General features: G+C 39.0%; 2 protein-coding genes and 1 non-coding gene across 6 annotated transcripts in view; 2 read left to right on the top strand and 1 right to left on the bottom strand.

Moving 5' to 3' along the window:
- The first annotated feature begins 3,236 nt into the window (after positions 1 to 3,236).
- Positions 3,237 to 4,240, top strand: LOC122080144 (zinc finger AN1 domain-containing stress-associated protein 12). The gene is made up of 2 exons (XM_042647047.1): positions 3,237 to 3,584; positions 3,692 to 4,240. Exons 1-2 carry the CDS (start codon positions 3,480 to 3,482, stop codon positions 4,157 to 4,159), a joined length of 573 nt encoding a protein of 190 aa, XP_042502981.1. The 5' UTR covers positions 3,237 to 3,479; the 3' UTR covers positions 4,160 to 4,240.
- Positions 4,241 to 4,325: 85 nt separating this feature from the next.
- Positions 4,326 to 4,482, top strand: LOC122080553. The gene has a single exon (XR_006140826.1). It is a non-coding gene; the product is annotated as a U4 spliceosomal RNA (small nuclear RNA).
- Positions 4,483 to 5,321: 839 nt separating this feature from the next.
- LOC122079738 overlaps positions 5,322 to 27,759 on the bottom strand; it is a 27,625-nt gene continuing 5,187 nt past the window's right edge. For 3 of the 4 annotated variants that reach the window (XM_042646439.1, XM_042646441.1, XM_042646440.1), the window contains 3 exons: positions 25,745 to 25,825; positions 16,675 to 16,737; positions 5,322 to 5,803 (listed from right to left, as the gene is read on the bottom strand). In XM_042646439.1, coding sequence (XP_042502373.1) covers positions 5,747 to 5,803; positions 16,675 to 16,737; positions 25,745 to 25,825 — 201 coding nt within the window. In that variant the 3' untranslated portion in view covers positions 5,322 to 5,746. The remainder of the gene's footprint in view (positions 5,804 to 16,674; positions 16,738 to 25,744; positions 25,826 to 27,759) is intronic. The other variant, XM_042646442.1, reaches the window with a different exon arrangement.

Raw genomic sequence — 27,759 nt, 5'->3', positions numbered from 1 at the left:
TGTCAAAAAGCTTATTGATGATCTCCACACTGCTCCATACGACTTCTAGTGCCCACTTGTTTTCCTTAGCTCGCTCCAGCCCCCTTAGAAGCCCTAGCACCTCTGTTTCACCATCCTTTCCTGTCAATACATAGTTAGTTTCATATAAGATTCCTCCATGTTGTAAAGCAATGGCTAAAGCCCAAGCTGAAATATTTTTCTGTTTGTCACTAACACTGGTTATGAAAAGTGAGTTAGTGCTCTGTGTGAACACCGGAGGTGTGCAACATGATTTTGGGTTAGAGGTCGCCTATGCTTTAGACAATTTCCAATTAATTCCATGCGCTATCCAAAACTCAATATTTTTAGTAATGGTAGTGGGCTCTGATTTAAGGGCAGAGAATATATTTTTATTTCTATGGAACCATATGAAATAACAAGTGATGACAAAGACAACGATAAACCACGTCAAGTCCTTTTTGGGTTTGAAATCAGAATTAAAGCAAAAATAAACTAAATTTTTCAAAGATTCAAATAGTAAAAGATTGGGTTTGAGACCCAGCGGGCTTGATGCCCAACACAGTCTTATTATTTCGCACTCGAACAAAAGGTGATAGAGAAACTCCCGCTGTGTGTGGCACAGACCACACATCGGATCAATATCCATCCATTTTAACAATATATCTTTGGTTGGTAATCCGTTATTGACAGCTCTCCAGAAGAAGAGCTTAAACTTTGAAACTTTGGGTGGATATTGATTTTTCAGAAAAAATCGCCACCATGGTGAACAGAGAGATAAGCAACAACACCTGTATGAGCATACATGGAAGATTGTTAATGCATTGGTGCAGAGAAATTTGATGACTAATTTAGTAGTGAAAATTCCCTCCTTTGAGAGCGTGCACCACCAACTGTCCTCTTGATGTGATAGTCGCAATAGAATTGGATAAAGAGTTAGGGAGAGCAGATTTCCAGAGATCCATGTTCCAATGTCCATTTTGGATAAAAGCACTAACCAGCTGAGAGTTGGATATTCTATTATTATTCTTACCCAAGAAGCTGGAATGCTCGACATTATTGTAAACGGATTGGAGCCTCGGATCAAACCAGAAATAGGTATGAGTACCATTACCTAATTTCCGAACACCTAATTTCCGGACAACAATTCTCTTCAAGTAGGGAAGAATTTTGGCAATACCATCCGAACACGGGGAGCCCCTTACTTTTAAGAGTTCGTGGGTCAAAGACAGACCTGTTGGTAAATTATTTAGCTCTGAGTGATTGGATCCAAACATTATTTCCACTGGAAAGGAGTCTCCACCCCAACTTAAGCAATAGAGACTTCTTGTGACACTCAACCTTTCTAAAGCCAAGTCCTCCCCAGGGTTAGGCTGGCAAATTTTATCCCATTCAATGAGATACATTTTATTCATCCTGTCATTATCTCCATTCCAGAAGTGCATAAAAATTGAGTCTAATTTCCTACAAATATTCTTTGGGAAAATAAAGCAAGACATTAAATAGGAAGAAATTGAAGCCAAGGAGGATTGTACTAGAATGCTTCTTCTAGCAAAGGAGAAAATTTTGGATTTCCACATTCCAAGCTTATTTTTAACTCGTTCAATGATTTTATTGAAAAGACCTGATCTATTTCTAGAGTGGAACGAATTGGTGCCCTGATAACCCGAGTCTTTAGTCATCTCTTTAATCCCAATGATTTTGCTTAAGAATTTTCTTGAACTTTCATTCACATTAGAACTAAAAGTTAACCCACTCTTTTCAAAATTAATGGTCAATCCGGATAGATCAGAAAAGAGATCCAGAATGCATTTTATTGTAGAAAGGTCTTCTTGGGTTGCCCTACTGAAAATGAAAGTGTCATAAGCAAAGAAAAGATGGGTTATTTCAGGGGCTTGTTTAGCGATTTTAATCCCCTAAAAAAGATTTAAATCCCTATAGGCAATCAAGAGTCTAGAAAGTCCTTCAATTACAATCATGAACAAGAAGGGGCTTAGAGGACACCCCTGCCTGATGCTCTAGAGGCCTTAAACCATAGGATAGCTGACCCGTTCAGTTTAATGGAAAAATATGAGGTACTAATAAAGTGATTTATCAGATTAATCCATTTAGAGTTGAAGCCCATAAATTTAAAGATGACAAGCAAAAAACCCCATTCTACCTTGTCATAAGCTTTGGCCATGTCCAATTTGATGGCCACATAGTCAGTCTTACTTTTTTTTTTTTCTCTTTAGAAAATGGAAGATTTCTTGAGCAATGATAATATTATCAGTGATTTGGCGGTCTGAGACAAAAGCGGCTTGATAGGGGGAGATGAATCTATGAAAGTGAACTTTTAGTCATGATGCCAAAATTTTTGCCACAAACTTACAAGTGACGTTACATAGGCTTATAGGCCTATAATCACCAATCGAGTAGGCAAAATCTTTTTTGGGGATTAGGCATATGAGGGTGTGGTTGGCATGGGAGGGCAGATTGGCAGAGTTGAAAAAATTCAGAATGAAGGAGGTTTATGAATTCCCAACATTGTTGGAAGAAATGGCTTGGAAACCATCCGACTTGGGGGTTTGAAAGATCCAATAAGAAGAAAGACAGCATTCTTGATCTCTCCAGAAGGGGGTGTGGATATGAACCCAAAATCCAATCATAGGCTGCGTTTGATAGTATCTAGATTTAACGTTTTTCCATTCTATGAACCAAAAAAAAAAACGAAATAAAGCATTTGATGTCAACTTGAGTATTTTTTCCATTTTTTTTTTTTTTTGACAAAAAAAAAAAACGTTAGAAACGCAAAACAATGGAACGACAAAACCTTGTTCTGTCATTTCGATTTCATTCCAATACAAAAAATAAAAGAATGAATAACTAAGGTAATCATTCTTGAAACAGGTTCATCAAACACTATTTTTTTGACAACCAAATGCAATCATAGTGTCACATCACTATTAATAAACCTAGGTGAAGGAAACCTCAAGCTTACAGTAATAGCGAAAGATAGATTGGTTATAGGAATTTTGAGTTGGCCCATATATTAGGAACAGGCCAACGTCTATTTATTCAGGCCTGAATATTTTAAGCCCAATTAAATTTGAACCGTTGGATTTGAATAACTGTATTTCATTCATCAGGATATCACACCGTCGTTCCGGCATTTTCGTCCCCTAAGGCCCAATTACAGAACATCCGAGAGAGTTCCAGATAATCTGAAAAAGATCTAATCAAAGTCGAACAGGTAACGCTTCGTGATGTCTTGAAACCCAAGCAACCAGAAACCTATAAAAACCAGAGAAACTCCCTTGCGAGAGCCGTGAAAAACCGGAGTAAAATCAAAATCTTATTATCATTACCTTTCTTTCTTCTCAAGGGATCTCAACTTCCCGTTTCGATATCTTCTTCATTCATCAGTTAATCAACCCAGCCTGCGATACATACAGACCGAGCGAGAGAGAGAGAGAGACAGATTACTTCTAGAGAAAGCTATTATGGCCGGAGGAACGGAAGCCTTTCCAGATTTGGGAAAACATTGCCAACACGAAGACTGCCATCAACTTGATTTTCTCCCATTCAAGTGCGACGGATGTCGAAAGGTAATTCAATTTCAAACCCAGGAATATAAGAACTCAATAGATTGATTCATTGAAAATTTCGTTTAAAATTTTGTGTTAAATTGGGGTCGGGCATCTATTGTATACAGATATTCTGTTTGGAGCACAGATCCTTCAAGTCCCACGAGTGCCCGAAATCTGATCATAAGAGCAGGAAAGTAGTGGTCTGCAAAATCTGCTCTGTATCGATAGAGACAACGGGCAACAACGAGGAAGACGAGAAGGTGGTCTTGGAGAGACACGAGAGGTCCGGAGACTGCGACCCATCAAAGAAGAAGAAACCCAAGTGTCCAGTGAGACGATGCAAGGATATACTAACGTTCTCTAACACAAACATCTGCAGAATCTGCCAGCAAAAGGTGTGCCTCAAGCACCGGTTCCCCGCCGACCACGTTTGTAAAAAGCCGCTCGCTACTGCGGCCGCCCCCGGCACCAACAAGTTCTTGACTGCTCTAGCCGCCAGGATGAGCATCAATTGTGGGGCAAGTCCCGGTTCCGTTTCATCGTCTTCGTCATCCAATGCTTCTACTTCTCCCCCATCTGTAAAAGCCTATTGAGTTGCAAATAAGATGAAAGAGACCATGTATGTCTTTAATATATATGATTCATTATTTGTGTATGGATTTGGTTTTATTGAATATTCTGTAGTCCCACATCGGTTAAGAGGAGAGATGCATAGGTGCGAGAAGTCTATAAAATCTAAGGTGTTACAACAGAGACGGCATCTTTGCGCTTGGGGCAATGACGCAGCTAGTGAGGTATTAACCGAGGCGCGTCAATTGCTGGTTGAAAACTATTTCCAAACCCCCTCCTCGGCCTAGGTTCAGCCTATGGCCGTCGAGAATTTCTGGAAGGGCTCCCTCTAAACAAGGGTAAAGCCTTACAATGCTCTAGTTCTTAAAATTTCTGTTGGAAAGGGATTCGACTCGTGGTGATTGTCCATGTAGCCCAATAGTTGTCTGGCTGCTACCCTGGGATGGGAGATCACTGGAGAGGTGCTGGATCCGGGTTGAAGGAGGCCTAATAAACTTTTGTGGGCTATATGTTATAGACCTAACCTTGGGAATGGCATTGAGATTGTTCCTGGAGAATTTCCAAGGGGGAGGCTGGCGGTAGATTCTATTCTGAGTTTCTGACGGGGTACAGTAAAATCATTTCCATAGCCATTTGAAGCTTGTTTCCCAATCTAAGGTGCTGTTCTGTGTATGGTAGAAGTTAAATAGATAGATACCTATAAGTTGGTCTGGCCCTCCCCATTGGATACTCACTGTACCTCACCTTATGTCTTTGTTCTTGAATGTCAATCCCATACACTCGAAACCTTTTTCAAAACCTATTTAAATCGCATTGACAGAGAGGGCGACTTCCAGTATGGTTAAATCCAATCCAGTGTCTAAAATTGGCTTTAGAGCTATAAATAATGCAACTCATTTGCCTACTCAACCAGGGAAGGGAACTTCCAGAGTTCCAGTAGGTTTAAATCCAATCCCCTGTTCCTAGATTTGGCTTTAGAGTTCTAGATAATGCAGCTCAGTAGCCTACTCAACCAGGGAAGGGGACTTCCAGTAGGGTTATTCTTTTGGGCAGCTTTTCACCGTTGAATCATGGACTTACAGTAGTAGTTATCTACCCTCTCCCCTTTTTGCACCATAAAAACCTGCAAGTTCTCAGGAAGTGAATTTGTTCTTCTGTTTTGGAAAATAATGCAAAACCGAGACATGCGGGGAAGGTTTGCTCTTGATGATAAAACAAATTTGAGGCAACCATATCTACACATCTTTGAACTAAAGCTGTAAATCCATTGTGTTCTCGAAAAGCAATCAACAAATCTAATTTCTTCCTCCTATATTTTAAAGCCTAAGGGAGGAAAAACCCAGTGCAACAAGGTACAATAACATTCGCTCATTGTAAACCTCCACATAATTTTCTTTAGATCCATCAACAGGGAATCAACAATCTTTAGCTCTTTAAGCTCCTCCATCGGAGCTGAAAGGATTCAATGCTTCATTCCTCGGTAGACTCATTGGCACCTCCAATATTCAAAAAAAAGTCAATGGTGAGCAGTTATCTGATATGAAGGTTCTTGCTCTGGTAATCAATCATAGCAAGAATGTGGCTCTGTGTAGCAAATTAAGTTTAACTAGTCAAGGCTGTCGTTTGGAAGGCGGCTTGACAGCAAGAAGAATCTTCTTTCTTGGACCCTGCAATTACAGCCCTCATAAGAATAAGGACAGTAGCTCATATCAAAGCAAGAATGAATAGAACAATTATGACAATGTAATTGACGACAGCAACTATTAAGGCCCTAGACATATTCTTTTCAGAATACTTGCATGGAGTAATAACTTTATCAAGCATTTCCACCACTAAATAGAAAAATATAAGGGAAAAGAAAACAAAAGGTGATCAGAACCTTGAAAAAAATAACAGGCAAGGGCTTCACACCTTGCTGGGGCGTATTTTTTTTGGGGGTGGGGGGATCTCCCACTCCACACCAATCACAATGCAGAAACGGCATCATCAACAAAGAGGCCCCACACGGTGAGAGAGAAGTGTCAATGCAGGTCCCAGATGGGTAGAAAGTCAGGGCATGGGAAAGCATCCCCCAAACTGCCTGTGTGGGTATCTTTTTCAAAATAAGAAAGAATTGCGTAGTTCATGCCATCCATGGTACCCATTACTCTTATCCTTCCACTCTACACCAGTCCCCACCCTTTTCCCCTTTTCAGCGAACACCTTAAGAAAGTATGGGGAGCTTCTGGTTTGCAGGGAACTAACTAAAATAAACAGAGGGGGATGAATCAGCAATAAATGCGCAATCTGCTACCTTACAAGATCATAAACCAAAGAAGAATATTCTATTTATGATCTGAATCAGTTCTCAACAAGATTAAATTGATGGTTTCTTAATAATAGCCTGAAATGTCATAAAATTCCAACAGGAAGCGAGCTTCTCTTGGTTCATCTATCATGGGACTTCTGGCTTACTACCATCCCTAAGCTTCAAGGAAAACTTGCAACGTTTCAACTATTAGGGGGATCGATGCAGATGCATGGCTGACCCGGCCTGACCCAGTTTGGAAAGCCAGGCCCGACAAGAACCAGGTTCAACCTGGGTTGCAGTCTATTAGGATATGTAGGGTATTTTCTTATTGGTTATTTTGCAATTTAATTTATTTTTATGCTTTTTAGCCAGAATCGTAGGAGTTGGGATTTTGAGTTAAATTTGTTCCAATTTCTGGATACAATTAGGAGATTAAGTTCTTTATTACATGCATGTAAAAAACGATGATTAATCAGATTTGATTGAATCGAAATTTCTGAGTTTTGTGAAGGTGTTGTGTGATTGCTTGCTACCAACTGACGCCATCCTCCTCCATCGATTCAATTTCTGGATGCTTCTTTCCAAGTGTATTCTTCCAACACACTTTGTTCTCTATTTCCTTTTATGTTTCTTCTTCTTTCTACTTTCTTCCTTGTTTGAATCCCAAAGCCTCATCTTTGGTCCTTGTTTCTGGGCAGAACTTGTAGCACCCCGGACATTGGCTTTGAACTCCTACGTGTTCCATCGGTTTTGCCAAGATTTTGGCTGCAGGTTGCCCCTTCCTTAGGCAACCCGTCCAAAGTCCACCTCTGTTGTGAGTTAATCATCTGCGATCACAGCTGAATCTGCAACCACCCCCTTGTTTTGCTTTCAGGGTTTGCTTTATTGATTCCAGACTGTTGGGTGGGATGCTTGTTGAGTCAAAACAAGACTCCTAAAGACTAGGAACCCCCTTCCAAACTGTTTAGAGTTCAAATCTGGTGATATATCCCACCTGGAATCCAATCAACTCACCGCTGGTTTGTGTGATTGTCAAGAGGTAGGTGATGACTTACTTCCAATATTTACACATAGGGTATTATTCTTGTTAATTTACCCAACCCCTTATTCCTTTATGTTTTGTTCCATTTTATCCCCCGTCCTGAAATTCCAGATTGGTCCTTCCCTTAAAATTAACTTTTTTTTACTATTCAGTCATGAGTTGTTTGTTTCCCAAAAGGATCCTAAACTGTTCAGAAATCTACAAAACTAACACTACTCCTTTATATTTCAATCTTTTTTTCACTTCAGTTGGCCTATAGTGACCTCCATCAGGGGTTATGGAACCTTGCATTAGTGATAAGAGTAACTCCCAACTTTCTCTGTAATGTTGTAAATGAGGTACAGATGGCATGCACAGCCTCCAAAAATAGTGCCCCACAGAGCCTCCAGATAAATTTATAATTCACAAAGAAAAATGAAATCACTTTGGCTTCATATGGTTGGCTATAAAATATTTAAATAAGAAAAGACAAAGCATAACATAAAATATCTACATTATAGTACTTGCAATGTGAAGTAAAATTTCTCAATTCTCATATATTTCTAATAAAATCCAAGCAATTTGTCGGAAAAGTGCAGAAACTTTTTTATCTCTATATTCAGGAAGTTGTCATAGTCACATACTATTGTTGTTAATGATTAGAATAAGTTTCTCTTTTGTTTTGGTTTAACTTTACATCATTTTTACAACATTTTGCATTCGATGGAGTACCCCAATATAAAATAAAATAAAAACTCCAACCATGCAGACATCGTAAAATCATCCTAATGGATTTTCACTTTCAATACTCCAAGGAAAATGTAACGGAAAAGAGGTCACCACCATTCAAATTCTCTGTGCCTTTTTTTTTTTTTTTTTTGGGGTGGGGGTGTTTTGTGGGGGTTGTTTGGGGGATGGACATGCAGTCAAAACACATCAACAAACCACTAACTTGCTCATGTGCAATAAATAATATATAAGGAAATGACGACGACAATTGTAATTACATAGAAGGGCAAGGTCCCTTTGGATGATCCATCATGAGAAAAGCCTCTTTCAATAAACCAGGTTCTTGATAAGCTACAGACCAATCTGAATTTTACACATGGAGACAGCTCCCAAAACTGGTTAATTTTAAACTCAGAAGTCCAGTTTCAACCATAAAAAATAAATGGGGGAAAATTCAATACAATGTAGGGCATAAGATGGGAGCTCAAATTTGAAATATAGTTGCTAGCTACCTTGTAATGTGCACAAGCCAATCCAATGGTGGATCCCCATGACACAGTCAATGTCACAATGTGGCATAAAAGTGGACCGTTGTGCGCATAGTTGTCAATGCGCCACCTAGATATCCAGGCTCTTTCTCAGGTCCAAGGTGAGAGCACGCCTTGTTGACACTTCACGAGTTTACATTGATTTATGTTTATTGTTTTGTTTTTTGATGAACATGCTTTATTTATTATATGTTGGTTTCTCATTTTAGGTCATTACTAGCATAATTATAACATAGTACATTGATATGTAATATTGCTTCTATGTTGCATATAAGCATAATTATATAAAACCATCATTGCTATATACAAATAGCCATATACTACATGCCTAGGTGGGTGGCGCCTTGTCACCTAGACAACTATGGTTGTGAGAAGAATCTCATGATGTGTAGTGAAGTGAAGCTTTCCTTAATGTAGAAAAGGATTTGACAACCAAACCAGACCCAAGACTGCAGGATTTTATAAACCAGAGAACAACCAAAATTCACCCAAAAGGAGACAGCAACAACAATCCAGACTTTAACCAGTAATTTGAAAACCAGAAAGAACAAACAAAGAATTCTGGAATATCGACTAGCAGAAATTATACCAATAAGCAGAATCAATTACAGAATTAGGACAGAAAATAGGTCTCAATTAGTCACACCAGATCACAGAAATAGTATCGATCTATCAGGACAGTAACACTGTGAATAAACCAACCCAGTAGCAGTTTTAGAATTAAATCAAAAACTGTTGAAGCACTAACAGTCTTCAATATTCAGAAAACTTAATTCAGCAGTCCAGAAAATGGAAACTTCATTTCACTAAAAGACGAAAATCTGGAGATTTCTAATATCTCATCAATGGCCGAGTAGAATCAGCCAATATTTAGGTCGATCCTCACTGGTATGGGGAGGAACCTTTGATAAAAAAACTAGACTAATCGGATACTCAGATCTGGTCATTCCAGCAGGGGTGGATGCTCTGTTTTGCAAAATTTTCTATATAGATTACATACCTGGTTTTGTAGCCCTAATAAGTCTTGAAAGAGTTATAAAAACTTTAAGAGAATAATACTTGAAGTAGACCTCCTGGACTTCACGCCGCAAGGAGTCAATTGGATCAAACTCCAATTCCTTCAGCCTTGATCAAACACAAGACAACTCTTCATGAAGAAGACAATAGCAACAGCCATTAATTTTTTTGTCAAAATCATTCTAGGCTTAGGAGCCTCCTCTTCTTTATTTATAATGTTAATGGGGGGAGGGAATTACAAAATAGAAGGTTCCTCAAAAAGAAAACCAAATATTCTCCTAATACAATAGTTGCTAAAAACTGAAATTAGAAACTAGTTGAAAAATGAAACTAACTACTAATGACTTGATTCAATTAATAACTTGACTCCTAAGGAAACAAATATAACTCAAATCAAGCCCAACTAAAAAGGAAATTAATGAAAATGGAAACTAACTAGTAATCCCGTACTCAATGTTAGAGCCCCCCTTTTAGACCCATAAAAGTGGTCTATTACACTCAAAACACATGGGATCAAAGGCCTAACATGTATGGAACCCAACCTTAGGCTTATTCCTAATAAAACAAGCCTATTTTGGTAATTAATCTGCATCAACTCTCCCTATCTTGAAAAAATTCATCCTCAAATTTTGTAGTGATGAGGGGGAAACATGTCAGTAGTAGCTTTGACCATTCCCAAACAAAACTCTGGTTGCTTGTAAACTTGTAGAATGTAGTCTTCAAGGTGTGGAGCTTTCTCTTCAACGAACCATGATGGCATAACAAACTCTATATGCTCAACCTATGAATCAATACCAACTGTGAATGTCGTGTGCATAGCGTCATCAATGTTGGTTCTCATCAAGGGTTGGAGAAACAAGCTCTTCCTTGTCATCATGAATCTCAAAAACTTGTTGTGGAGTGATCTCAACCACTACCGCATCTTCCACGTCTTCAGTCTTGTCTACTATGCTCTCTTCAATGTAGAACTCTTCAGTTGAATCTTTTATCTCTTGACCTTCTGTCTTTGAAGCTTCAAGAACCATCTCTTCAATGTGAACCTTGACTTCAAGTTCTTTTGGTTTGAATAGAGGTATCTTCACTTCACATAAAGTTGTCGCTCTTGGGGGTGTTTAAATGTTAGGTTTAGTGCTGAAAAAATCTTCTTAACCTCCCTAGCTTGGTAACTAAACCTTCTACCTAGTTGTACTAAAAGTTCCTTGTCAAAGCAATCTCTCACTGTATACACATTAGCAACACCAATTCCCCTATTAATTTCAGCTCGTAATCCCAGTCGAAACTGAGAAAGTAATTGCCTCTCATTCTTCCTAATGCCTGTGCGAGAATAACGTGCATCAAACTTATTCATATATTCCACCACAGATATTTCCTTGATGAAGAGAGTTCAGTTGGTCTTGTATACGAGCTCTAAAATTACGTGGCAAGTACTTATCAGATAGTTCTTGCTTCATCTCTTCCCACGTAGTAGGTTCTCTACCACGGTCTTCCAGTTCATACTCATAGGTTCTCCACCAATTACGGACAGCCTCAACTAGCTTGGCACGAGCTAGTTTCATCTTCCATTCCTCAGGCAAGGCATAATAATCAAAATAATCATCCAGAGCAGCTACCCAATCATAGAACAATTGGGGGTCATGCCTCCCATTAAACTCCTTCAAATCAAGCTTGACTTTTAGTGAATCTCCAGAGTACCTTTGATATGTGGGACATTCAGTCTCAAAGTGACCCTACATATTATTCAAAAGTAGGTTGCACTACATGAATCCTCTGTGGTCCTCTCAGATTAAGGTTAGGTCTCATGTTAGCCAACTGAGCAACTGAGTTCATAGGGGCTTCCACTTTAGGTGCTAAATGAGTACCATGTGTAGGTTGTTGTTGAGTCTCCACAGCCAACACCTTTCACTAAGAGCTTGTTGTTCAGCCTTTAGTTCAGCTCTCATATTCTGTATCAACTCCATAATAGAAGCTAAGGTGGGGGTGTTGTTCTCAGCCATGCTCTGATACCACTTAATGTAGGAAAGGATTTGACAACCAAACCAGACCCAAGACTGTAGGATTTTATAAACCAAAGAACAACCAAAATTCACCCAAAAGGAAACAGCAACAATAATCCAGAATTTAACCAGTAATTTGAAAACCAGAAAGAACAAACATAGAATTATGGAATATCGACTAGCAGAAATTATACCAGTAAGCAGAATCAATTAACAACAGAATTAGAACAAAAAATAGGTCACAATCAGTCACACCAGATCACAGAAATAGTATCGATCTGTCAAGACAGTAACACTGTGAATAAACCAACCCAATAGCAGTTTTAGAATTAAATCAGAAACTGTTGAAGCACTAACAGTCTTCAATATTCAGAAAACTTAATTCAGTAGTCCAGAAAATGCAATTCAGATCAGCAGAACCAGAATCCTGAAAATGGATACTTCAGTTCACTAAAGACGAAAATCTAGAGATTTCTAATATCTCATCAATGGCTGAGTAGAATCAACCAATATTTGGGTCGATCCTCACTGGTATGGGGAGGAACCTTTGATCAAAAAACTAGACTAATCAGGTACTCAGATCTGGTCATTCCAGCAGGGGCGAATGCTCTATTTTGCAGAATTTTCTAAACAGCAGAATGATAGATTACATACCTGGTTTTGCAGCCCTAATAAGTCTTGAAAGAGATATAAAAACTTAAGAGAAAAATACGTGAAGTAGACCTCCTGGACTTCACGCCGCAAGGAGTCAATTGGATCAAACTCCAATTCCTTCAGCCTTGATCAAACACAAGACAACTTTTCATGAAGAAGACAATAGCAACAATCATTAATTTTTTTATCAAAATCATTCTAGGCTTTTAGGAGCCTACTCTTCTTTATTTATAATGTTAATGGGGGGAAGGAATTACAAAATAGAAGGTTCCTCAAAAAGGAAACCAAATAGTCTCCTAATACAATAGTTACTAAAAACTGAAATTAGAAACTAACTGAAATTAGAAACTAGTTGAAAAATGAAACTAACTACTAATGACTTGATTCAATTAATAACTTGACTCCTAAAGAAACAAATACAACTCAAATAAAGCCCAACTAAAAAGGAAACTAATGAAAATGGAAACTAACTAGTAATCCCGTACTCAATGTTAGAACCCTCCTTTTAGACCCATAAAAGTGGTCTATTACGTTCAAAACACATGGGATCAAAGGCCTAACATGTATGGAACCCAACTTTAGACTTATTCCTAATAAAACAAGCCTATTTTGGTAATTAATCTGCATCATTCCTCTAATGACATTTTGATGCAGATATGGCTGCCCTTTCTTGGTTGAACCAGTATGACCGGCTTTGGAAGCCAAGAGCCAAGAAGAACCAGTCCAGCCCAGGATTTTGGTCCAACAAGGGTTGGAAATAAAATTAGTAGTTTACTTAGTATTTTATTTCATGCTTTTATTTTCCAGACTTGAACGTAGGAGTAGGATTTATTTCCTTGCTTTGGTTTCCTTTTTATAGTTGTTTCCTAGTTTAGGCTAGTTTCCATTTCAGTTAAGTTTCTAATTTTATGTTCCTATTTTCCTATATATTGGTTGTAATCGATTGAAGATTTAGAGAGTGATTTTGATTAGTGAATGAATGTGTTGAGTGTGATTCTCCTTTTTTTTTCCTCTCTACTCTGATCTCCCCTCTCTTCCCTAAGGTTCCCCATCAACTTGGTATCAAAGCCGAAGGATCCTATTCCTTCCCCATCTTTCTTCTTCCCTTCTCATTCTCTGTGTCTGCTTCCACCAATACTGAGAACAAAAAAAAAAAAAAAAAAAGCCCGACTCTATCCAGAGAAGAATCGAGCCCCCTTTTTCTCTACCGCCTCCTCTGTTCCTTCCGACAGCAGCAAAAAAAAAATCCCAAAACCTCCCTGCCCTTCCGCCTTCTCTGTTCCTTTCGACAGCAGCCAAAAAAAAAAGAGAAAAGGAGCAGTAAAAAGAAGAAAAAAATAACCGAGAAGAAACAGAAGACGAGAAGAAGAAGAAAAGAAAAAAAGAAAGAAAGAGGGAAAAAAAAAACGCAGCAGAGAGAGAAGACAGAATCAGAAGATGAGAAGAGAAACAGAAACAGAAACAGAAGAAAGTACAGAAGAAGAAGAAGAAGGAGAGAAGAAAGAAGAAGAAAAAGAAGAGAGAGAGGAACATACCTGGTTCAATCGATCCACCGCTGGATATCGAGCTTCCGCCTTCTTCTCCGTCAAGTTTTGACTCCAAGAAGGAGGACTCCTTTTGTCGGTAAAATCCCACATCCCACGCTCTCATATTTTATCCTTCCATTTTTCTTTAAACTCTTGTGAACTTCCAATAATACCCTTCTCTTCCTCCATTATCTCTTTTTGTCCTAATTTTAGTCACTTCCAAGTATACCCTTAAGAGCGTTCCTTTGAATTTAAAGTGAACTTTCAATATTACCAATTCTGCCATCCCAAAAAAAAAAAAAAAAAGAGGTTATTTACTATTCTACCATATATTCTTGAGTGTTATTTTGTTAATCACCATGGTAGCCAATAGTGAAGTTCAACAGCTGAATTCTTATAAAGGAGAAACTAATACAAAATTTGATGGTCTCACTAACATGGTCACGTCCCTAAAAACAATGGTGGAATCCATGCAAGTTTCTATTGATCGTTTGGTGGCAACAGATAAAGGAAAGAGTCCCATTCAATCTGGGGATTCTTCCAATACCACTCCACAGGATCCGCCAGTAACACTACCACCACCACCACATCATACACCACCACCACCACCTCCACCACCATATGGGACTGGTAGGCATGATGATGGAACAGAAAGAGCAGCAAAATTGGATGTCCTTGATTTTTATGGAGACAATAATCCAGAGTTGTACCTTGACTGGATTCACAGTTTAGATACATTCCTCAGATGGTACGGGTTGACTGAAGCTCGAAAGATCCTATTTGCAGAGGCCAAACTGAAAGGCACGGCCCGAGTTTGGTGGATCAAGCAACAACAGAACCGAACCCGAGGCATTGGTTTGGTCACTACTTGGGCTGAAATGTATGAAGTCATGAATCGGCGATTCTTGCCTTCTTATTACAAGCAACGCATATATCTTAGATTTGCACAGTTGAAACAAGAGAATTTGACCGTTGAGTATGTTGCTAGATTTTATTATTTGGCCACTCGTTCCGACATTGAGTGGGATGAAGAAGTCTTAGTGGCCCAATTTCGCAATGATTTGCACCCTCAACTTAGTGTTGCCCTTGCATCTAGTCGACTATCTACCATAGAAGATGTCGTACAAGTAGCATATCAGGTTGAGAAAAGTCTGAAAAGCCCATACAACCGGAGAAATTTTGCAGATACTTTTTCTTGAGGTACGAGTGCCGTTTGGCAACAGTCTCCTACCCAAGAGAGGTCATCTAGCAAACCACAGGCTAGTGTTATGGCCTCTTCACGACCTAGTCGGCCGTATTCTCCACCTCGACATGTTTCTGAAATGTCATCTTCACGGCATATTCGCCCATACTCACCCCCTCGGCGTGGTTCAAATAAACCTTCTGATTCTTCAAAATTTACAGTTCGGTGCTACTCATGTCGTGGATTTGGACATATCAGTGCTCAATGTCCCAGCCGTTTGGTTGCTTTTATTGATAAGGATTCTCCTATACAATATATTTCCGAAGAGCAACTTGGTTCTGACACAGTTGATTTAAGAAAAGAGCGTGCAACAGGTGAAGTCAATGACACTCTCAGTGACGAAGACCAACATCCTTTTTATGTCATTCGTCATGTGTTGACCACTCAAAAGGCCACTGAAAATGAAGATTGGCGCCGCAGTAGTATTTTTTAGACTCGTGTGAAGTGCAATGATCAGTTGCTAACCTTGGTCATTGATGGAGGCAGTTGCACTAATGTTGTCTCTGAAGACGTTCGTAAGCTGGGATTGAATACAGAACCACATCCTAATCCTTACAAGGTTGCTTGGGTGAACAACACTAATCTCAAAATCACAGATAAGTGTTTGGTCACATATTCTATTGGTGGATTTAAGGATACAATCCAATGTGATGTCCTCCCTCTGAAGGTGTGTCATATCCTTCTTGGTCGACCTTGGTTGTTTGATAAGAAAGTACAGCATTGTGGCTATGCCAATACCTATGCCTTCAAGCATGCCAACAAGACTATGAAGTTTCATCCTGCCAAAGATCTCCCTGACGGTCTCCTCATTCAGCGTATTCCTTTAGACGGTCTCCTCGGTCCTTTCCCTAACTCGACAGAGTCGAGTTCTTTTCAGAGGAGAGTTGATGCAGATACGGCTGCCCTTTCTTGGTTGGACCATTATGACCGACTTTGGAAGCCAAGAACCAAGAAAAACCGGTCCAGCCCATGGTTTTGGTCCAACAAGGGTTGGAAATAAAATTAGTAGTTTACTTAGTATTTTATTTCATGTTTTTATTTTCCAGACTTGAACGTAGGAGTAGGATTTATTTCCTTGCTTTGGTTTCCTTTTTATAGTTGTTTCCTAGTTTAGGCTAGTTTCCATTTCAGTTAAGTTTCTAATTTTATGTTCCTATTTTCCTATATATTGGTTGTAATCGATTGAAGATTAGAGAGTGATTTTGATTAGTGAATGAATGTGTTGAGTGTGATTCTCCTTTTTTTCCCTCTCTACTCTAATCTCCCCTCTCTTCCCTAAGGTTCCCCATCACAATTCTCATTATAAAGATCGATATCGACATTTGAAGTTTGAAAAATACAAGAAACAGAATATTCCAAAAACAGCATACAAGCAGGGGGAATGCTAAAAACATAAACAACAAACACAAATAGGATTAAATCCAAATACAAAAGTAATTATCCTAAAATTAATTGTTAGTTTGTACCTAAAAAATTTTAATTGTTACTAAAAAGACAAAGATCGAATATGCAATACCATGGGTATTCCCAGCTCTTTGAGGTCATTGTCCCCCATCTGCCTCAATGCAGTCATGTCCACCTGTAGATTAAAATATGTTTAATGGCAGCAACAACTGAAAGCACATACATACAGGAGTTCACTTACGGCAATGTAACAGAAGATCAGTAAACATTGCAAAAAATTGCCCATACCGTTTTTGTTCAGCTGAACAGCTAAAAAGTTAATTTTAATGAAATTTCTTCTCTTTTTTTTTTTTTTTTTTGGGGGGGTGGGGTTTTATTTACTAATTTTAGGGGAGTTTCTAAAAGAGCAACCAAGTGCACTAGAGACTCCCGTTTCTACAAGCACTAAAAGTGAGGGAAAAAAACTGAACTTGAGTAATATTTTGTCAAGCAATTCATTTAGAGTGAGATTTGACAAAGAATATATTTTCTTTAAGATGGGTACCAACAGGTGTAGGACAGCCAAGAGTAACATGAATCTTTGATCAAACAACAAAACAGTGGGGGGTCAAATAGAAGTAGAATAAACAAAAGAAGATAAGGAAGACCTGGACAATCTCTCAGGGTTTCTGTGACACTTAAAATTGAGAATAATTCCCCGAATCAATAAGGGTGCATTTGGATTGTGTATTTGAATATCATTGGAATTGCAATGGATAGTTATTTTAATATCAATATATAAGAAATTCTAATAAAAGGCAAAGTTTGGTCATTCTTGAAAAAAAAAATAGTGGCCCCTTAATGAAGAAGAAGTATAATGGTGGACATGCAATTTCAATCGCACCTCATCTCATATCAATAGAAAAGGGTGGTGTTGGGGTGAAATCATGTATTTTACAATGTCCATGATTCACAAAATGCAACCCCTACCCTGGATTTTTGAATACCACAAAAATTTTGTCGAGTTTTCATGAATCTCACAATATCCATGAGTTTTGTGCATCCAAACACCTGATATTTGAATGTTGGCTTCGTACTGTGATTCCGAGCCTCAAATATCTAAGATCCAAATAGCCATGAAAGTAAATGCACCATCAACATAAATTGAATTACAATGGATATCAATATATCCTTGGACCCCTAGCCAAAATACAACTCAAAATTTGAAATTTGCTTACAGGCAGCCATGTTTGTAGTTCAGTCATAACTTTTTCAAATCAAGTCAAGCAGAACTGTACAAATTACACTTGCACCCAAAAAATCAAGAGGAAGCAATAACATTGTAACATAAAAATATATTACTACTGCAGTTCAGTTGCCAGCCATAAAATGAACCTCCTTCACACATGGTCTTCACATAGTCTTGGACTTTATGCACAGCATCACCGGTCCAACTACACATAAATGAACCTCCTTATCTTTAGTTAGAAAAGGCCTAATGTTAAGAATTCAGCTTATCTATATCCTATCTCTCTCCAGAGTCAGCCTTTAATAAGTCGCTATTTTTTATTATTTCTCTTTTGGACAAGGTTATTTGTAATCAATTCTGATGCTATCCTACTTGGGTTAGCACATTATAAATAAAATAAAAAGGCCAACAGCCTCCCCAATGATTTGAAGTAACATCAGTTCAATTTTTTTCCCCAGAGTTTTCGCTGTGGTGGATTTAGTAGTTGCAGCTGTAAATTCAGTAGTGTGCTTGGTGGTATCCAAGTGAAGGCTAATGTGAGTTCCTCAGTGGAAGAGTCGATTCTCTTCAGCCATCACAGGTTTTGGTGGATTCCAAAAACCACTGCAGGTGGATTCCTGCCCTACTTTCTATTCTGTTTATCCTATTCAAACAGGTCAGAATTATCCATTCTTCTAGCTACCCGCAGCACCTTTTTTTAACCTTCAAACTTGGCTTATGTTCTATTTCATAATTCACCAGTTAAAGGTATGTTTTGCTTCATCTTAGCATACTACTTTCTTGTTTAATATGTTCTGGAATTCTGTTATTAAATTTTGAATTACAGTACCTAGTCATAGTTTAAGAACTGCCGCCCTGTTCCTATTGCTACAAGAAATAGCATGTCTGTCCTCTGATATACTTCACAAACTGCTCTAAACTACTAGGGAGTACCCACTGCACCAGGCTCCCACCACTGCGGCGTCAGGGGAGGGGCAGATATGTAAGGGGTTCAAATTGTCTGCAGTGAGCGGTGAGGTGCAGTGAGCATCCAGGCACACCGCAAGGGGGTCCCAGCCACCCGATGCTCACTGCACCGGTGCAGTGGCTACAGACGATTTTCACGCATATGTAAGCATCCTTATTTCCCAATCCAAACCCACAGCCACCAGATTGCAATGTAGCAACCTCACCATTACGCTGAGGCCCGCCCTCACAGGGTCAAGACTACTCCTGACCAGAAATTTGTGTTGCTCTGAATACCGAAGTCAGAGATATTAAATTTTGCCTTTTGCTAGACTATTGGACCTATTCTGTGATCATATTCTAGCAACTTAAACTTCTCTGGTTTAGGATTACTCTACATTACGAGGTCCCCGACTTTTGTATGAATACTGCAGTCTGAGGCCTGAAATACTCCCCCTGTATCAAAACTAGAGAACATGAAAACATGTTGACGCACTTTCAAAGTCCTTGGCTTGCCACCAAACGGGGAACGTTATGACTATACTTTTGGTGTTCAAGTTGTTACTTTCGTGCTTAGTGGGGTTATCAAGAATTCATTTTCACATTCCTCCTTTCATAAAATTAGGTTCGGTGATGGATTGTCTTGGTGGTGAACGTAATGCATGTATGACACTTTGGCTTGACTAATCTATATGGTACGTCAGGTAGACAACCAGTACCTTATTATAATCTGTCATTATAAACATATGGCTGATTTGTAGTAGTGCGTCAGGTTGACAGCCGACACTTATTATAATTAGCCATAACCCGTCAACCTTTTTGCATGGATCCTCACGCTAGTCCTTGCTTAGAATCTCCATGTAGCCAACCCCATTAAGTTGGGATAAGGTTTTGGATGATGTTGTTGTTGTTGTGGGCATTTTATTCCATATCGAAAAACTTAGGATGCAAGCCATATAGCCAAGATATTCTTCAAGAGAGTGCGTATATATGGATTGCCATAATCTAGTCTACAATTGAGATGTGAAGTTCATCAGTTATTTTTGCAAGACTTTATGGGTGAAGACAAACACAAAGCTCAAGTTCCCTCTGACATTCCATCCTCAAACAGACGGTTAGACGAAAGTTATGAATCGAAGTCTCAACAAAATCTTCTCCGATGCCTTGTACGTGATTATTCGAAGACTTGGCCTCCTATTCTTGATATTGTCAAGTTTTCCTATAACTGTTCCATCAACCGCACCACCACCAGTAGCTCTCCTTTTGAGATAGTGTTTAATCTCCAACTTAGATGGCCTGTGGATTTGGTATTGTTTTGCACTCATGCCCAAGTAAATGTTGAAGATGATGAGTTTTTGAGCACATTACGGAGGTGCACGCCAATGTTCGGCAGCATATTGCCGTTAGCAACGAAGGCTACCATGCTTCTACCAACCGGTATCGTCGTTATGTGGAGTTCCAACCAGGTGATATGGTGATGGTTCAAAATCCACATGAGCATTTGCCTCCCAGTACTGCCCACAAGCTTCATCCTCAAAAGATGGGACCATACAAGGTGCTGGAATGTATCAATCCAAATGCCTACATGTTAGAGTTGCCTCCAGGTATGAAGATAAGCAACGTTTTCAACGTCTCCGACTTGACTCTTTATGCGGCCACCTTTCCAATGAGGGTGATACGAAGCATGCACTACACTTCCCCAATTTGTAACCCCTACGAACGATGTGACTGAAAATGTCTTGCTACCATGTGTGGTGGTAAAGGGTACTATTCTTTTCTCGTCAAGTAGAAGGGACAACCAGTTAAAGATAGCACATGGTCTATGCCAATGAATTTTTCAGCATCTTGATTCGGATCTCTACGAACACTACATGTCATTACTCCATTCGTCAAAGATGAACGATTTTAAGAAAAGGGGAGTTAATGTAGTTGACCCCATGTCTAGGCTGCAATATCGAAGGAGGAAGAAGGGAACTGCTAGTTTCATCGAACCAAACCAGCTAGCCTCAACCCTAGCCAATCAAGCCAGCCTACTGAGCTGGCCGATTGAGTTTCTATCAATTTCTGCAAAGCTGTTGGTTTTTGTCTTCTTGTGTTGACTGGTCAAAACACAACTTGTGAAGTTGTCTAAACCATCTAGAAGAGTCCTAGTTACTACAACAATAACCAAAACCTTATCCCAACTTAATGGGGTCGGTTACATGGAGATACCAAGCAAGAACGAGTACAAGGATCCATGGAAAAAGATTGACGGGTTATAACTAATCATAATAAGTGCCGGCTGTCAACCTGACACACAACTACAAATTAGTCACAGGCTTATTTTGACAGACCATAATAAGGTACCGTCTGTCTGCCTGACGTACCATATAGATCAGTCAAGCCAATGCATCCTACATACATTACGTCCACCACCAAGATAAGTCATCACCCAACCTACTTTCATAAAAGGTGGAATGAGATGACGAAATCTTGATAGCCCCGCTAAGAACGAAAGTAACAACACGAACACACATCTCCGCATTGAAAACTATGTAATCACACACAACTCTTTATTAAAAGCTAGATACGCAACCCACAACTCGAGCCAGAGGTATCTGTGAATAGCGGTTCAATGCACCACTTATCCTGCACCTCACAAGTCATTTCACATCCTTGGCAAATGCTTTCATAGTGGTTCGTCTTTCATAGATCCAAGAATTTCACCAGAGTGGGCAGGCTGTTAAACAGAAAAGATAACTCTTCCCGAGGCCCCCGCCGACGTCTCTGGACTTCCTAACGTTGCCGTCAATCGCCACGTCCCGGTTCAAGAATTTTAACCTGATTCCCTTTCGGAGCACGTGTGCATACACGCTCACTGACGAGCTTCCCCCGTCCCTTAGAAAACTAGTTACTATTTGTTATAATTGACTAGTTTCCTTTTCTTAGAACTTTCCTCCTCCATTTCTTTCTATTTGTAACAAGCTTGGCCAAAGCTATATATAGGCCTTTTGTAAGAATTCAACACAGTTTATGAATGAAATTTGAAGCTTGTCTGCTGCCAAAATCTGAGAGAGATTTGTGTCAATAGTTGAGATAGTTTGGGTGAGAGGCCTGAGGCTGAAAAATCCTACCCCCCAACCATCAATTGACCCCTACTCTCCCTCTTTTATCTATTATGTTTGCATTAACTTAAGAGTGAATTTACTGCTACTGAAGACCTGTTGAAGCTGCTTGAAGACCCTGCTCTGTTACTGATCAAGTCACACCAATATCTTCCCTTCAATCTCAGTTTTCCAGATTTTCTGAAAAGAAGATTCAAAGCTTGTTACCTCCTGTCCTGTAGCCTGATCACATGAGGCTTTTGAGGACTTAATCAGCACCCTAGGGGTGATCTTCGACGAACTTTAGAGGGTCATCCTTGGCCTGTACTTGTGGCAGTGACAAATCTCCCTAAAGATTCCTTTTTCAAGCCATAATTCAAGAAGTAGCATAACTTACAACTCAGCCAGCAGAACTTGATCAACTTTTAAGGTTTTATTTACCCATCTAGACATCCCTTCAATCCCAATTTCAGGCTCATCTAAGCCCTGCTTTGAGAGATACAGGTTACCCTAATTCTGCCCTAATCTGTGTTTATTTTCTCACTTATATTTCTGTCCACATTCGAGCCAATTAATTCTTTACTGTTTGAAGCCTATTGTAAGTCTTATCTGGGGTTGATTACCTATGTAATTAGCCTTACATCACAGTCTGACACGGACATGGTGTTTGAATTGAAAAAAAAACCCAAAGAAATAGGCTTCAGGGAATCCAAGGGGAAATATCATTTTTTTTATATATCAAATAGATTATTAGTGATGCAGATCACATTCCGTGGAAAATAAATATTCGGATTTGGGTTTGGTTCTGTTTTTTTGGTCAGGTTGAACCTGTGATTCAATAAGTTCGATCCAAATTCAAGTTCCAAATCGATTATATAGGTCATGGGTCAAGTAATTTTGATTTTCTATTGTAAAGGGCCCAATCTATAAGACCAAATATTAAGGATTTAAGGCCTATACGGGACTAAGTAGTTGGTTTCTATTTTACAATAGTTTCTAAGTTGTAATGGTAGTTACTTTGCTCCATCTTCGGATCAATCTCAGCTGCAATCATTGTTTCATCTCAACATGCACCATCTTCGGATCAATCTCAGCTGTGAAAGGTGCATCTATTGAGTCTTCATAATGGCTTTGTCAACCTCCACTTCAACTGTATTGCTGAGTTCCTTAATCAAGACCGCACTGTCCACTATTTCAACCTTGTCATCACCAGTTGCTTGAACCTATTCAACTTCAACTTCAAGTTCTTGTTCTTCGATTGGTGCTCACCTCTTTTCAAGTGGCCAGTTGGATGAGCACCAAACTTGGATCGAATGTAGAGGGAAGGAGTAGAACAACATACTAAAAATTGAAAATTATCCGACCATGGGTTAGAGAGGAGTGCAAATCTGAAGGTTGGTTCAGCAGAATGGAGAGAACAGAACATCACATGGAGGTATACTTGAAATCAGGCCACAGATGATAGTATATGGTAGATGGAAGTTCCGCAGAACAATAAAGAAGAAGCGAATATGACCAAAGCTTCACCACCAACGGCCTATGGTTGGGCTTCACTACCCTTCCAATCCAAGGATTCACCACCTTGGGTTGCACATTTGCACTTGCTTCACCACAAGAGTTACCCTCAACATCACCACCGAAGAGAAACATTCAATTGAATAATAGTCAAAATCTGAGGGCAGCATGCCCCTCCTTTACTTTTGTTCTTGGTAGCTAAAAAAGGCATACCTAGTGCACAAGGTTCCCACCACTGCAGGGTCTGAGTAGGGTCATAATGTACAAAGCCTCAACCCCACTTTGCGGAGAGCCTGTTTCTACGACTCCAACTTGCGACCACTCCATCGCAATGGAGCAACCTTACCGTTGCACCTAGGTCTACCTCTAGCTGTCAATTGTACTTGATAGCTACATCATAAAAATATGATACTCTTCTAAATAGAAAGAGATACTTTATAATATGGCATCTCTCAAAAATCTAGTTAGGAATACTGACTTAGCCTAGAAGTGGTGGAAGGCCAGTTAGGAAAGAAATCTGGGAAGAACTTTGCAAGGAAAGAGGAAGCACACAATCACACTCATTTATGCAAAACCCACTATTTCTATTCCATTCATTACTTCCAACATTGGGTTACAAAGCTTAAAAAACAAAAATTAAAAGAGTCCTACTTGGAACATGAAATTGAAACGAAATCCTAATCCAACTTGGAAAATAAAATAGTGTTCAAATAAAACACTAGCCCATCTCTTACGTACCTATCTAAAGCAAATAAAAGGAATAATAATAAATAAACTAATTCCAGCCCTTAGTGGACCAAAAACACAGGTGGACCAGTTCAGTCTGGGTATGGGCTTCCAAAGCCGGTCCAAGCAGTCAAGTGCTACTGCATCAAGTAACTACCATTACAACTTAAAAACTAATATATTAATAGAAACTGATTACTTAATCTCATATGGGCCTTAAATCCCTAATAATTAGGATTATAAAATGGGCTAGTTACAATAGAAAACTCAAAATTACTAAGCACATAACCCCTCGGGGACTTAATATTTGGGCCTAACTTATTGAACTGCAGGCTCAACTTTACCCAAAAACTGAACCAAACCCAAATCTGAAAATTCTTCTTCAACAAGATGTGATGTGCAACGACTAGTTAATTTCATCACAAAAAATAATTTAATAAGAATTATTTGATGAATCAAATTAAATATAGAAGTAACAAGCCTCAAAAGTGAAACATCTAATATATGTTTTATTACTAAAACAAAAGTTTGCGAGCTAGGTCTTTAATCAGTTCCGTGGACCCTTGGTCTATTACATAATACGTATGGTGGCACGTAGGAAACCATAATCCCGATTACAGAAATTAGGGCTCAATGCCTAAGGCAATATTAGGGCAGAATAGAGTTTGGCAGGGAGAAATTTGATTACTCACAAAACAGGTCTCTGCAAGGGATGAAACTCTGGCCAAAGGATGGTACTGGTGGGGAAAACAGAAGCAGAAGTCTCGAGGAAATCTGATAATATTCGCAGGGTGCAGTGGGACTGAGAGCAAGGTTGTGGCCAGAACAGGGGGATTTCAGCAAGGTGGGTATGTATGTAGCTCTGGAATCAGCAAATATGGGTATGGTTTAGCAGGGGATTATGGAAGTTTCAGAACCAACAGAGCATAAAAGAGGACGATATGAGAAGTTGTAGGACACCATAAATAGAGCATCCGCAGGGTTGGAATACATCAGCAAAACTGAACTGATAAACTTGGGAACAGAACTAAAACAGGAGAGAACTGAGGCTTAGAAGACTGGAACACAGGAATCCACCCCGATTCTAGTGGAATCCACACTGAAAATAAGCACAACAGCTTCAATCCATCCCCCAAAATCCAGCATGTTATATAATTCATAGAACCCTACATTTACTGACTAAATGACTTCTTAAAATTCTATTTCTAACAATAACAATATTCTAATACTTTTTCTAAATTCCATAGACTTGATCACTAACAAAACAGGAAAATAGAAGCACTAGAAACTACTTAACTGAAAAATAGAAACTAAATATTTACCCAAATCTTCTAAAAGCCCAAAATAGAAACTAACACAACAAATCCAGTAATGATTCACTAACCCACAATATGGGGCTTAAAAAATTGGCCCATTGACCATAAAACCCCAAGATTACTTAGCCCATAACCATACAACCAATTGGGCACTCAAAATTAAGCCTTTTCATGCCCAAACAAGTGGTACCGCTCTCCGTATGAGGTTATTCACTTTTTCCCATACTTAACAGTAAACATGTTGATGTTTATGGTTCTCAACAAACAAGGATGGCCTCAGGCCCTTCTTTCTAAACAAGCAACAACAAAATTGTCTCCAGAGTTATCAGTCCAGAAATATGTCAGAAAGGTAAACTGCATGACACTTACTTCTTCAGCCTGAAATAGGATACCATATTTCCCCAGACCAAGTGAATGCAAAAGGCTGGCGACAGTATGTGGTTCCTCGCCCTAAAAAGAAGTCAACAAAAACTCAACCATAAATAAACCAGTTCTAATCCTAAAGGAATGATAGTAGCTCTACAATTTGCCAACAAACTAATGAAATTGTAACATGCCAGTATCCATTTTCATTGAATTAAACCATCTGTGGATCAAAAGCAACTACATAGTTCAATTCAGAAGAGGGGCAATGAAAGGGTCAAAAGAGTTTCAGGAGGTACCAAAATTGGTCCATCAACATATAAACAACTTGCACTCACAAGATATGCACTAGACTCCATGCAGCACTAACATTTACCCATTTTGCAACTATTTATATGTTTTTCTGTTGGTAAAGTTGCATATAGAAGCGTAATCCAAAACACAAGAAGCATATACAAAGAAAACATTTCACTGACAGCATATATCATGAATAAAAGTTAATGCAATACAAAGTATAAGTTATTATTTCCCTGAACAGAAATGTACCATGCAAATACATGTTAAACCTGTATGGGTATTCTCAGACCAACAATATTATTGTGAGTTAGATGGGTTCCATCCAGGAAATAAATGGAGGTATAACTATGACTCTATGAGTACAATGAATTCCAATTACTACCTTCATAAACACATACAGTTCCTAAAGCCAGCTGTGCTTCAAAGCTAAATCTATATCTATATTATTCTGCATGAATGACCTTTTCTTAAACAACATTCATCACAAAGACTGCCCGATGCAGGGCTGAAGACCCACTCACGTAGGAAGAAGTCCAACGGAGGAGGCCAAACCATTGCCTAACTTGTTGCTGATTTACTGCTTTTTATACTTATTTATTTTCAGTTTATTTTTCAGTTATTTACTTTTCAATTGAACCATGGTCCATGTCGGTCCATGTTGGTCAAATGTTGGTTCAACTTAAGTGAATCTTTCTATATTTGGTTAATTTTTTTATCAGCTAGCTACTTAGATTAATTGATTATGAGGTTTCCCATTCCAATTCAAACTATGTTTAAGCTTAGTCTAAGTCAGAGCCAGTTGGGGTTTCCTAATCAGATTCTAACTCTGAATATTATCATTAATAAAAGCAACTCATAGGCTCGTTCATAGCCCACGATTCTTAGTATAACCCTACGGCTGCTGTTTCTGCTTGTCTTCTCCATTGAAGAGCCTTGTGAGTGATCAGGGGAATTGGGGTTTGATCCAATTGACACCTTACGGTGAGAACCCCAAGTGGGTCATCTTATGTTCGTGTTCTATCGCTGCTATTGTTTTACTGGTTTATTATTCTTATTCTCAAATCACAGCCATTAACAGGCAAAGTTCTAGTCTGAAATCTCTGCAACTAGAACTCTTACTTCTAGAAGATCATATGCATCATTTTTTTTGAGTTAAGCAAACTAACCATCTGATTAGGCTCATATTTTCAGCAAATATTCCACTTGCTATTGATGCAGATACGGCTGCCCTTTCTTGGTTGGACCAGCATGACCGGCTTTGGAAGCCAAGAGCCAAGAAAAACCGGTCCAGCCCAGGGTTTTGGTCCAACAAGGGTTGGAAATTAAATTAGTAGTTTACCCAGTATTTTATTTCATGCTTTTAGTTTCCAAACTTGAACGTAGGAGTAGGATTTATTTCCTTGCTTTGGTTTCCTTTTATAGTGGTTTCCTAATTTAGGCTAGTTTCCATTCCAGTTAAGTTTCTAATTTCATGTTCCTATTTTCCTATATATTGGTTGTAATCGACTGAAGATTTAGAGAGCAATTTGATTATTGAATGAATGTTTGAGTGTGATCCTCCTTTTCCATCTCTACTCTGATTTCCCCTCCCTTCCCTAAGGGTTCTCTATCAACTTGGTATCAGAGGCGAAGGATCCTCCTTCGTTCTCTTCCTTTTTCCCATTCTCTGTTTTCGGCTCTACCGTGACAGAGAACAGCCAAAGAAAAAAAAAAAAAAAATTTAT

The sequence above is a fragment of the Macadamia integrifolia genome, chromosome 5 (assembly GCF_013358625.1).
Source record: "Macadamia integrifolia cultivar HAES 741 chromosome 5, SCU_Mint_v3, whole genome shotgun sequence".
Classification (NCBI taxonomy): Eukaryota; Viridiplantae; Streptophyta; class Magnoliopsida; order Proteales; family Proteaceae; genus Macadamia; species Macadamia integrifolia.
The sequence above is the reverse complement of the archived record's forward strand: the minus strand, read 5'-3'. Positions and strand labels throughout refer to the sequence as shown.